Genomic DNA, 12,500 nt, shown 5'->3' with positions numbered 1-12,500 from the left:
ACCCTGGTGTACTTTTGTATCCACCAGCATTTACTTTTGTCGTGCCTTCGTTAATGCTAAGCTTTTTTTTTATAGCTGTACATATCTGAGAGTGAAAAACGATTAACTGTTGAATGCAGCATCTCTCTGGGTGGTAGACTGTTCATGTTGAAGGAAGTTGTCTGCAGTGCGACCTGGGCTGCTTTCACACTTTCAGTGAGGTGATGCTACTAGTGTGGCTACAAGCACTGGGCTCACTGGGGCATGCACTAGCTGAGCTCTTTATGCTGGTGAAGGAGGACAGCTACTGCTTCAGCTTCCAGACCTTAGTTGATTATAATTGGTAGTTAGTTAACAGTCAACATATGGGAGAGGAGTTGAAGTCTGATGGACTCAGACTCCAGCAGAGGCAATCTATATTTGATGCAAGTGGCAGCTCCAGGGGAAAAGAGTCTTCAAGGCTGAGTTGTAAGACCCCACAACTGCTACCAGAGTTCTTACATCTGTTAAGGAAGAACTTGCTAGTATCCTTTGATTATTGACCTCGGAATCTGGCATTTTACTCTCTTCTGGGAAGGAGCTGTGTCTCTCTTTCTGGTTATATTACTTGGGGGAAGTTTTCTTCAAGACCTTTTTTCTTCGGACTCTTTGTAGTTTAATGCTCATTCTGTATGACACTTTAATGCCGAAACTGGTATGGTTTTACTTTGATGACGGGATAACTTAAAATAAGTTGCTGTTTATTTTAGTTTGAATACATACACTGCATAAACCCCTTCTCGTTCTCTTTATTCTCTTAGTTTAGAACAGTTTGCTTCACATAAACCTAGTTTAGAACTGTTTGCTTCCCATAAACCGTTTATCTTTGGTGTATATGCTATCTCTTCTTGATTGTCTCGTGCCTTTCATGTTTGTGCTACTCTAAATGTATTTTGCTATAATGTCTTACTGATGGTACTTTCTGCCCCATACAGTCCCGTGTTAGAGTTAGTGTATCTTTATAATGTGTCCACATTGCATGTACTTTTTCTATTATTGAGTAAGCTGTGTCCGTTTTTTTATTCTGTTGTAGGATTTATATAGCACCTCTGACGAGGCCCAGAAGAGCCTAGTTTTGCTTTCTTATACCATGCTTCAGTAATGTACCCATCCGATCCTTTGACTGATATTTCTGCAGTTGCACAATATCCGTATTTCACCTTTCCATGTTACAGCTTTGAGTTGCATTAATGTACATGTCCTCATTTTTTATTAATTCATCTTCCCTTCCCTTACAATGACCCATTTTGTGATACCTTACTGGTCACGACGTTTTGAGTTAATCTGATACACATGCACCATGCTCTTTTGTTTACTTGATGTTCTCCACATATGTTACCTGTTTGGTTACTTTGGATTGCTGATGGCCAAGATAGCCATACCATTCTCAGCGCAGGCCAGAAATACTACGTGCAATCAAGGAATTAGGCTACAGGTCACAACTGGAACATCTACAAGATGGTCCTCCTGTAAATTCCACTAAGCTAGTGCATGTTCCCATTATAGCACGCGTTGGGCATAAATGCACGTCAGGGTGAATAAATGTCACTGCTCTGCATCTGAGCTACCTCTGTAAACCTAAGCATCGACGTAACCTGAACTGTGGTGAGTTTGTGGGTAATCTCCATGTGCCTTCTGCAGTCCACCTCAGATTACAACATATATAATACAGCCCTTAAAGCATAAACAGTACAGTAGTTTGGAGAGGTGCTCCTATCTTTTAGAAATCTGGACTGGTCTAGCTTCTGAATAAGAGGAAGGGAAGGAGCTAGAAGACAAGAATAAACGTTGATGAAACTAAAACCTACTCTAGATCTTCCATTTCTATAGATAGATTCTAGGACATATTGCACCTCACATATTTTGGAAACGTTACTTATATTTTGGGTCATTTCTTCAAAGAAAGGAGTTCTTTGATCAGCCTCGTCTCTTGAAGTCGGAAAATGGCCTCAATGATAAAATGGGTAAGTACTGGATGACTAATCAAATAGAGGAGTAAAACATAGAAGTATTCATTTTCTGCTTGTTGATTGAGTTCCTGAGAATTAGGGCGAGAGTTGGATCTCTATTTTAAAACAAAGTAGTTTTTGCACCTAAACAAAGCCTTCACCCCTATGCCATTAACTGGGAAAGACAATGCATATAGGACTTATGCTTTGTAATCTACTTTCACCGTTGATGAACCCTTCCTTGTCAGACAAAGCAGGCGTTTCCCTTTGTAATGTCAGAGTTACTGTTACGTGACAGTTCCCGAACAGCACCGGCAAAGATGCCATCCTGAGAGCATTGGTGGTCGTTGTCCTAGCAATGGGCAGTGATGGCTAAAAAGACACCTGGACACACCAGTTTTGGCAAGTGTACCCTCCTGTCACCAAATATTGTATGAAACCATTGAGTGCCATCTCATTTCTGTTAGGTATACAGTCTCCAAATTATGAGGCATATACTGGTTGTACGTTTGCTATCTAATCTCTTCCTCCGATCAATTTGCACGACTCTTGACCCAGAGTGCCTATGCTATAACGGACATTTGAAAGAATCAGTGATGCCCCATTTCCCCTTTTGTCTTGATTCTCACCCACATTTGCCGTGCTGACCAGATTGCCTCATGGGAGAGATGTACTTTTCCCAGTAAACCCGCGGAGCTTATAGGCGACCTGCAGAATATCCGTTAACACTGAACCGGATGTATGCTTATCTGACAACTCTACGTTGGAGTAATTATTCGTGACTGCAGAGGAACACCTTATATGCAAGTACCGCTCACTTTGGCTTCTCTGAGTCATAGAGGCCTGTATTCTGACCACTTCCTGCTGACCTTGAGGTCTTGCCGTCCTTAATGTGATGCAGAGCTCCTCAAAGAACGTTGTTGACCATTACAGTTGGTGGTGATAAACTCTGGTTCTAGATGAAGCCTCCAAGAATGAAGGTACTTAAAGATAGCATTCTGTGCAAAGAGTTCTGTGCACTAAAGTTGAACAGGAGTTAAAAGAAACCATTGCCAACACATTTTCTTCAATTCTGTGCAATATCAACTCTGCTGCAAATGTATCACAGTTCTAAAAACAGCATTTGGAGGACTCTCTGCAATATTTTTTCCATTGTAGAGTCTATACAGTAGCATATATTGTTTGTGTTTTGTTCGTGTGGTTGCATGAGCAGAATTGATTCATTTTTACACCAGAGGAACCTCCTGAATCAGTTAACCCCATGTGCTTTTCTGGTTGGCCTGACTATTCTAATTAGTCCAAATTGCTGCATTATAGAGACACTTTATAATTATCCCTTTTAGGTTTATTCATAGGTAATGGCCTTCTGAAATAGGTGGATGAGGCAAAGGGTAATGATAATTCGCTTGATTAGGCAGGCCAACAAGACAAATATACCCAAAAGAACAAAATCACATTTGAGAAGAAATATAAACATGGACTTAAGAATCATGAAGATGCTAAATGGGAAACAGTAGAACAGAATACTTAAGGGAGGCTGTACTTACAAAGAGTATTCTGTAGGAGTAAGTTCTACTTACATACGTTTAAACAGGAAATAAAGGTGACAACCAGTACCTAACATACCCTTGGAGCATCAGTGGCATCCTGCTTTTACTTGTTTCCCTAATGGGTGGTTTTGCTATAGGTATACTATTTTTCCTTTGTGCTTAGGTTTGGGTTCCCTTCTGTTATTAGCTGTAAGCTTTGATTAAATTGCAATTTGGGTCCGACATCTCAGTACAATATTATTTTCACACATTAATAATTGTGGACTGGCTAGGATAGTTGCAGTCTACATAATTGTAACCTTTATTTTTTCACTTCATTCAGAACTTCAAGTATTCCACTGCTAGTTATTTTCTAACTGACAGTGTAAGATCCTGATTGTTCATGGTCAAAACATGAATATCAAAGTTTTATACATAGTCAGCCATGGGTTAACCTATATTTTACCATCTCCTTCACTTAGATAAAGATCATCATTTCCTTTTGTTTTCCTGTATCTCATTGTAATTTCATAAAGATTGATAAAGCCCCAGATGATAAAAAAATAATATAGAACTAGACAGGCTTAATGTAATTGTTAGAATGACAATGGGCCACCACTACCACATATAGCATTTCTGCTTTGACAACTAAATGTGTTCATATAAACCCCCTGAAGTCACTAACATAGACAAATTCACACATATGTTAGGGCGTCTCTGATAATGTGATCCCACTTAAGCTTTTTATGAAGTGCTTATTCGAGGATTCTTGATATCTTCTTAAGTGGGTGAAAAACAGGCCAGCATTTTTCACAACAATCTGTAAAGAGTCTGTGCATGTCTTTTTGTCTCTGGTATTATACGGATAAACTACCTGCATTTGTACTTACATATGGATGAATGTGATGCCTTGGGATTCCATGATTACATTCAGCACATCTATGAGGCTTGACTCAACTGATAGACCACATTTTGAGGCTGCGTATCTTATATTTACTGCGGCATGAGCATTTTGTTTGATGATTATAAAAATTAGAAACCCATAGAAAATACTATTTCAATGATAAAATATAACACTATTTTATTAAATAATTAATTAAAGAAAATAATGTTTTAGTTGACAGCAAATCCTCCCGCCCTTCGTCCGCTCGAAGCTTGAAAGGATCAGTTTCTTCAATCATCAGCATGGGAGCCAACAGTACCAAAAATTCAAAGCTAATCGAGCCACAAATCTTAAAGGTAATTATTCTTATCCTCAAAATATGATTTCCTATTAATATTATACGTTTATATATTATCTACTAGTATTCGTAGTGTGTGAACTAAGTAAGGGCCTTTTTAGAGGTTGTTGAATGGGATATTTCTAATTTTGGTTCACTTTGCTTTTTTGTTTTTTTACAGAAACTTTTCACTGTTATTGGGAGTTACAAAAGCAAACCATTTCTGTAAAAATAATGTTATTGAAGCAGAACCCTGGTTCCATTTCTAGAAAATGTTAAAATGAGTGTCAAGTAGGTTCAAATCTTTACCTCAGTCTCACACTGCCCACTTGATGAACACCTGTTTGACCCTCCACTTAGGTTTTCTCCAAAACTCTCAGTAGGAGAAAATGAGCCCCAGAGGAGTGGCCCTTCATGCCGGTCCATTGCTTCGATCCCACATCCTTCTTCTTGCAGCAGCAACTTAAAACAGGTCAAGCTTCTAAATTATGTATCTGTGTGATGTTGTTGGGAGATTGACGTGTTGAACTCCTGGGAGCCACCCTCTTCCAGGCCTCAATGTGGTTCTGAATCTGAACTGCAGGGTTCTTTGTATGGGCGTTTGAAGAATTCAGACCTGTACCATTGGTGAGCTGATATGACCAATTACCTGAAATTTCCAAGCCTGGCCTCTCACTCATTAACTTCAGAATGGTATTTCTCATGCTCAATGAGTGTACCTTGTGGTTGTAAAACTCTGAGGTCCTTGCATCGAACAAAATTCAGCATGGGCGAGACAAAACACTCTACAACAGAGCTCCTTCTAGTCACTACACCATTCCGATCATGTACTTATCCCAGCCCCTAAAAAAATAGAAGTCATTCAATCCCACCACTGCCAGCGCTAAAGATCTAAAAGAGGAATCTTCAGGTCTGAACTGACCATTTGTTATTAATAGAACAAATAGGAAAGGGGGTACCAGGTGTTTATACGAAGCACTCCATCTTCTTGGCTCATTACTTCATTCATTGGCAGGTCATCAACGTTATTGGGCCTACCCAGATGACGTCAAATACTTCACATCTACCTAGTTGGCTGAAAGAAGGTAAATCTCATTTCTCTGCAGTGGAACCCTTTATTCAAAGTCTGATCAGAAATGTGGACTCAGCAGAAATGTGTTTGCGGCCTTGGTCCGAATTCCACAGTGCCCACCTACTAAGAAAGCTAGTTCTGTGCACTTAACTACATTTGACTTGTTTTAATAGGGATTCAAGCATTTGTATCAGCCTTCTTTGTCACAGAGAAGCTTTATTCTCCAATTGAATCTTTCAAAAGCTTGAATCATACACTGCCTCAGCCTGAAAGCCTTCGGGCACATTATAACTAGCAGTAAACAGTATTATGCATTGCTTAGCAATACAACAGTATCAATTTTGTAACACTTTCACTTCTTTGTAAAATGACTATGTAATCTGAATGTGCGTTGAAATCTACTCGCCCTAATGTTCAACTGATCTGCTTAGTAGTGGGCACAAGCTCAGCTGCGATGTTGGACTCAAGCTGAACCTCACTGATGATGCCAGAATAGGTCAAATCCTGTCTCTGGTTTCTTGTGTGCCTGTCTGCAGGTGATATGGCCTTGCAGTTCGTGTTGGACTCCTCCAACAAGAGCAGGCCCAACTGTGGTTTGCATACAGCTGGTCTGTTTCGAGTGGTGTGGGAAAGACACATTCCTTGTAAAGACTACAGAGTACCGACATGTATATATGGAAGGCATGCGTTGTTCTGACATACAACCCCAGGGTAGTGCTCATTGACCAAGCCTCTGGATTACCAACTAGAAATTCCAGAGATGGCGACAGTGGTGGGGGCACAGTGATCCTTGTCCTGAATATGGTGGGAGACAGAAACAGAGTCCTTAGAGAAATGATGGAACTTAATTAATTGATACATGCTGAACACCGAATTAATATGTTGCTTGCTTGTGCCCAGTAATATGATGGAGAAAAAGCCCACTGATGGACATTAAGAAATCCTTGGTGTATTTAAATACCGGCTGCTGTTATTTACCATGCTCTGTTCACAGGCTGGCAAGGGGAAATACGTTTCAGTTTAGGAGTCTGGCCAGGCATTTCTGGATCCTGGTAGGAAAGAGAAGGGCTCAAATGTTACTTGCAAGTAGAGCGAGCCGGTGTGCCCACCAATACTTAATTTGTGCTGGTGATTGCCAGTGTTTGGTTTTGGCACTTATTTGTAAACACCTGCATGTACTTATGAAAACCCACCTCATGGTGGCACTCTATATGTATTTTTTAACAATAATCATTAGTTGAGCACGTAACTATTTAATATCTCTTAAAAAGTGATAAAATATGGACTTTAATCTTCAGTTTAATGTGACTTTTGGGTTGCATAAACTACAGTGGACCCATCTGGAATATCTTGGGCCCTGGTGTCCAGTTCATTTCACTTCTGCTCCCGCCTTCTCTGGAATTTTCTGTTAAAGATGTTTCGCTTGAGGACTAATTTGTGTTAAAGTTTTTTGGGGGACTCTATGGTTGTCACTCTTTTTTCCTATCTTTTCTCCTTCCTCCATCGGCATTTTCCGAGAGAATGAAACTGTTTTTTTTAACCTGCCTCAACTAAATTAAGAAATATAACCAAAAAAATATTGATTATGCCTTCAGCATTTGCTAATGCAAACGTGGCCCGTTTTTGGCCCTGAAAGCAGTTTTGTATCTTTTAAATTTGTGTAAAATAAAAGATATATATCGGGAACTGGAAATATTGATTATGTGCAAATGATTAACAAAGAATTAATAATTTACACAGGATCTTTCCACTTCTCGTGCAAAATAAAATAAATCTGTGGACCTGCGTGTTTCTTAATTTGGAAAAAAAAGTGCTGGGCTGTGTTTACCTTTAGATAAATCACTAATTCAATAAACTCTCTGGTGGAGTTCAAAATGACAAAGTCCCCTTTCAAAGTCAATATTTGTAAAGTGTTAATATTGATCTGTTTCCTTTTGTTTTCTCTTTCTTGACTCAACCTTTAGTAGTTTTCGATCAACAGAAAGTAATGGCCACAAACATATAAAACACAAACTGGAACCTGCTAAGACACATTAAAAATGTGCTCCCTGGGACCTGTGTGTAGGAAGAAATGATTACAACTATACGACGCAGCTACCGCTGGACAAACCACAGCCACTGCTCTCCCGGGATGCATTAGTGTTTCAAATAACAGCCCCAGCATTGTTGTTGAACTTCCAAGTCCTTCGAATCGTAAATTGCCAGAATCTGACATTTTTCAGTGCTGAAAGTTCAGAGCTCTAGCCTTTAGAAATACAATTTCTTCCTCTTGTGGAATATGTGCGCCTCGTGCAATTACATTGCCCTTTGCAATATTTTTCAAACATGATATTAAGCGTGGACAAGACTATTGCTTCTTGTAGTGGCTCCATTTTTCATTACATAGCAATCTCGATTGTAAACAATCGGGGCAAAAGAAAGAACTGGTTGAGTATAGTAAACCCATCTTAAAATGGAAGCAGTTTAATGCAGAAAATATGCCACTTAGGACTCCATTATTTGGAGATGAATCTTGAATGTTATTTAGGAGGTTATTAGAAATATCAGCTTTGCATGTTGCACCAAGGATTGATTTGCTTGTAGTAATTCCTCTGATCATAATGCACAAAGCAAGCAGCTGAATTGTTTTTAAATTGAGTATATATTTTTTCGATTCCCTGCTTTTAAACAAATATTAATTTGTTTAGAGGGGCGAAACATTTAAGTATTAGACTAATGAGAATAAATGAGATTTCCTTTAAGTATTTTCATTCGAAAATCCTGTTTCATTGTTCCTGCACTCTCACACATTCTCTTAGGAGAGGAATAGAAAAGCTGTCCTTGTTTTGTAGGATTTTCGGTGAGACTGCATACCAGGTGATCACTTCAGTTATGTTAGGGCTCAGCTGGTGAGGGGTTCCTCATTGCCTGCTCATCAAAATGCTTATCCTGATCTGATTCGAATATATGAAGAATTCTACCTAAAAGCAGTTTTTTCAGACGTTTTAGGAAAACATGTTTATTTGAAATGTCCTGTTTAGTGTCTTGAGTGACGTTTGAGCTAATCACAAATCTGCACCAATGTGGAGGGCACTCGGTTCGTCCCTCTAAATTTGACTCGGATCTGAAGGAGCTAAAACATTATTTTGAGTAAAAAAACAATATAGATAATTTCATACAAAATCCTCATGTTAATTTTTGCTCTCTGCTACAATCCAAGCTAGTGGAGAGATGTGCACCAAACCTGGTATGGAGGCAGACAATTTCGCAAAATTGTGAATTATTGTAAACCTGTCTAGTACTATTGCATATGTTGGCAAATATGAAATTGTTATTCCACGCTTGGATATCTGTACTGCTAGGATCAACTCAACCTTTTGACATCCATTTCCCATATTTAATAAGCCTGATTAGTCTGCAACATACATAGCTAGGATTCATGATTCATGTATCTTGTGTACACGGATATCTCACATAGTTATTGCCATCACAAATAATCCATGTGCACCGTGCAAACCCCATGGATGTCTGACGTAGACTTTACATGATGTCCACTAGCCATTTTCATCACTGTATTGACAGTGATCACTAAACACCTGTGAATGATCTGCGGATGTCGTAACAATAACAAAAAATAATAAGAGTAATCCTCCCTTCTGTCAGGAGCCACAATCTGAGGTAATGCTAAAATGTATAAGTAATATATTAATGCTTCCTACATGGAAAAGTGATACAGTAACTTTGTTAGTTTAGCACAAAAGACTTTGACATAAAATGGTTGACTATCCAGCTGTAAAACAAGCAAACTGAGTACATCTGTCTTATCCTAAGGTTTAAAGGATCTTGTTGTGGTGTGCATTGATGATGTATATCGTTTCTATAACCAGCAGTCGCACGGATGTTGCCCCATGAATGACAAATTTAGGAACGGCTACAGAATTAGCTTGTGTACATACATACATTAAAGATACAATATCAAATTCACAGATTATTTCTTCCATCATGAGGTAGTCCCACCCCCTTGACCTCTGCACAACCATTTTTATATATATACATGTTTTGATACTCCGGAGGAGGAAAACATTTTAAGGTTGACAGTGAAATACTTTTGATCACTGCTGTCTATTTCCCCCTATTGCCCTTAAAATTTTGGTTGATTACTAAAAAAGCTGATTGCTAAAAAAGCTGAAAGTAGAACAAAGATAGTCAGATAGTCTGCTTGATTAAACCTTTTTGGAGACCATTACCACTTATTGAAATACTACCACATCGGGCACCACAGGCAAGTATGCTGACATCCATTTCTAGGACGAGAATTGGTGAATTTCCAGGCCTGCATATAGCATAATCACCTTTGACATTTTGCTTTACTGCCTAAGAAATCCGAATACTCATGCTAACCCTACCACTTGTTACATTTGTACCAACAATGGAGCGTAAATTTACCAAAGGCTTTGTGTGAGGCAAAGATGACAGAGCATTGTTTGCATTGTCATGCAGCGTGTTCTGAGATGCCATGCTCAGTGCCTGACTGAGCACTCGTGCTGCCGGGACTGCACTGGTGTTTCCGTGCTAGTGGCCGCCTGGAAGGGTGTTCTGTGAACTGTATGGAGTATTACGTTGAAATAGCAGTGTGATCGTGAAATGCAGCTTCTTCTTTGCTTGGCAAAAGAATGCCATCATTTCCAGAATGGGGGCATGATCAAGCCTTATAATGTATTCTAATAAAGATGGTAGTCTGTCCGCCGGACATTATCTGAGAATTCCAATCCAAGATGAAGTAAAGCATTTTTTCCTGTGATGTTTTCCTGTAAGAACCATTATTAGCTGTTGCATCCATATGCAATTTTAAGTGGATGAATTCCAACACATTCATTCCCTTCTTTTACATTGCATTCTTCATGCCCTGGCTTCAATTTTAAGTCTCTAATGTTTGCTCCTTGCGGCTGAAACTTTCTTCTGTATTCTACTTCTGGAATATGGCCTGGCTATTTTCTCCTTTGATCCTCAGGAAGAGTTTGATGCCTGGCTATTCTCTTACTTACTAGTCTTCATCTGAGATTACGATTTATAAGATTGCAAAGATATGTTTTACCCGCTACTAGGTGGTGTCACTTTTTTCCTTGGTATCTAGAAGTAGACTCAACACACGATCCAGGTGTCCATTCACATGTCCGTTCTACTGTGGTCCGCTTTTAGCCTTTGAAATGCACAATTGTGAAGTGTAATCGAAGGATGGCTTTGAACGGAAGTGACTTCCCTCCTACAATTCTGGATATGAGGTGACTTCCCACCTGCAATCCTGGAGATGACTCTTATGGAAAAAAGTTAATAAGTATGATTTGCCTTATCATTAGTCCCAGCTTGTTGGCTGAAAGGTTTCGAATTTAAGTGGATGTGAAGGATCATAGTGGAGGTGATTAACCACTGAGAAGTAGATTTTAGTTTCTGCTCCATTTGAGTGTCCAGAATTTAAAAACTCTAAAGGAAAGTCCAAGGCACCATCCTAAAGGTAACAATTACAACTGAATGAGTTATCTTAAATACGAGGCCCTGATGTAATACCAAAAGCCCTACTGTTTGTACGGTCTGTCATGATTTTAAATTATACTATTCTATTTGTTGAGTGTGCATCCTGACTATGCATCCTTTTTAGAAGTCTTTCTCTAGTAGACTTTCACTCGTTGCCAGAGTAACTATTACCATCCTTATAATTGTGTTTTCATCTGTAGAAATTAAAGAAAGGAAATTATGATTTGGTAGTGATTATCACCGAGTTTTAAATTGTTAATAGTATAAGCGCATAATTAAATTTTAGATACAATTGAAATTATCTGCTGAAAGTCAAAAATGTAGCAGAACAAACAGCCTGTGACCAGTTACAGAAACCACAACTTCAAAAAGATGGACAATGTCACTGAAACTTTATAGCCTGTGTATCAAATACTTCTCTACTATTCCAGAAGCAAACAAATGTAGAGGTGCATATTATATTGATTTGTTTTTAAATTCACATACAAATAATGGTTTGGAAAAGACCAGCATTGGTCAAAGGAACTATACAAATTGGAAAGTGGATTTAGAAAAATGTATAGATTTTAGTTACGGAACTATAAATTTCGAGCTGAATATGGTGGGATACTGTGCATAGTGATAAGCTAAAATCGGGCTGTTGCAAATTATCGAAACATATGAAGACCAGTCAGTTAAAGCCGTATCTAAGGCATAGAAAAAAAGTCTATCTCAACTGTTCATTTCTGCGACAGAGCTAGGAGGATATGGTGATTGGCGTTTGCACAAAGAGGAATCTTTTCCTAAACCTTGTTGGGAGTAGCCTGAGCAGGAAAGTGAAATTTTCCTGCAGCTTGAGACTAGTGTCAAACTCAATAATTATAGTATAAAAGCAAAGACTCCAAAATATTGCTTAAGCATATAGGTATGTGGTGATGAGGGAACAAAAAATAAATTAACTATAAATTTAAAAGGCATGCTTGGAATGATGCGATTCCACTTTCCTGATACAAAATAAGAGTTTCAATCAAGATTGTTGTCCTATATTAGATCTAAAGAAAAACGTGGACAAATGTGTGAAGATGGCTCTTCATCAAATTTACATAAAACTTTAACAGGTTGATTAGATGTGCACTGTGAATTTGCAGGACATCTTTTTCATGTTTCCAAATGCACAAATCACAGATTTTATTTTACTAATATTCAAAGTTGGCAAGAAATA

The 12,500-nt window shown here is 38.6% G+C and overlaps 1 protein-coding gene across 1 annotated transcript in view; it reads left to right on the top strand.

The window, feature by feature from the left end:
- EFCAB7 (EF-hand calcium binding domain 7) overlaps positions 1-12,500 on the top strand; it is a 317,322-nt gene that overhangs the window by 144,031 nt on the left and 160,791 nt on the right. Inside the window, exon 6 of the mRNA XM_078669291.1 lies at positions 4,614-4,735. Within this exon, the coding sequence (XP_078525417.1) occupies positions 4,614-4,735 (122 nt within the window). The remainder of the gene's footprint in view (positions 1-4,613; positions 4,736-12,500) is intronic.

Source organism: Lissotriton helveticus, chromosome 1_2, assembly GCF_964261635.1.
Source record: "Lissotriton helveticus chromosome 1_2, aLisHel1.1, whole genome shotgun sequence".
NCBI classification, from domain to species: Eukaryota; Metazoa; Chordata; class Amphibia; order Caudata; family Salamandridae; genus Lissotriton; species Lissotriton helveticus.
The sequence above is the reverse complement of the archived record's forward strand: the minus strand, read 5'-3'. Positions and strand labels throughout refer to the sequence as shown.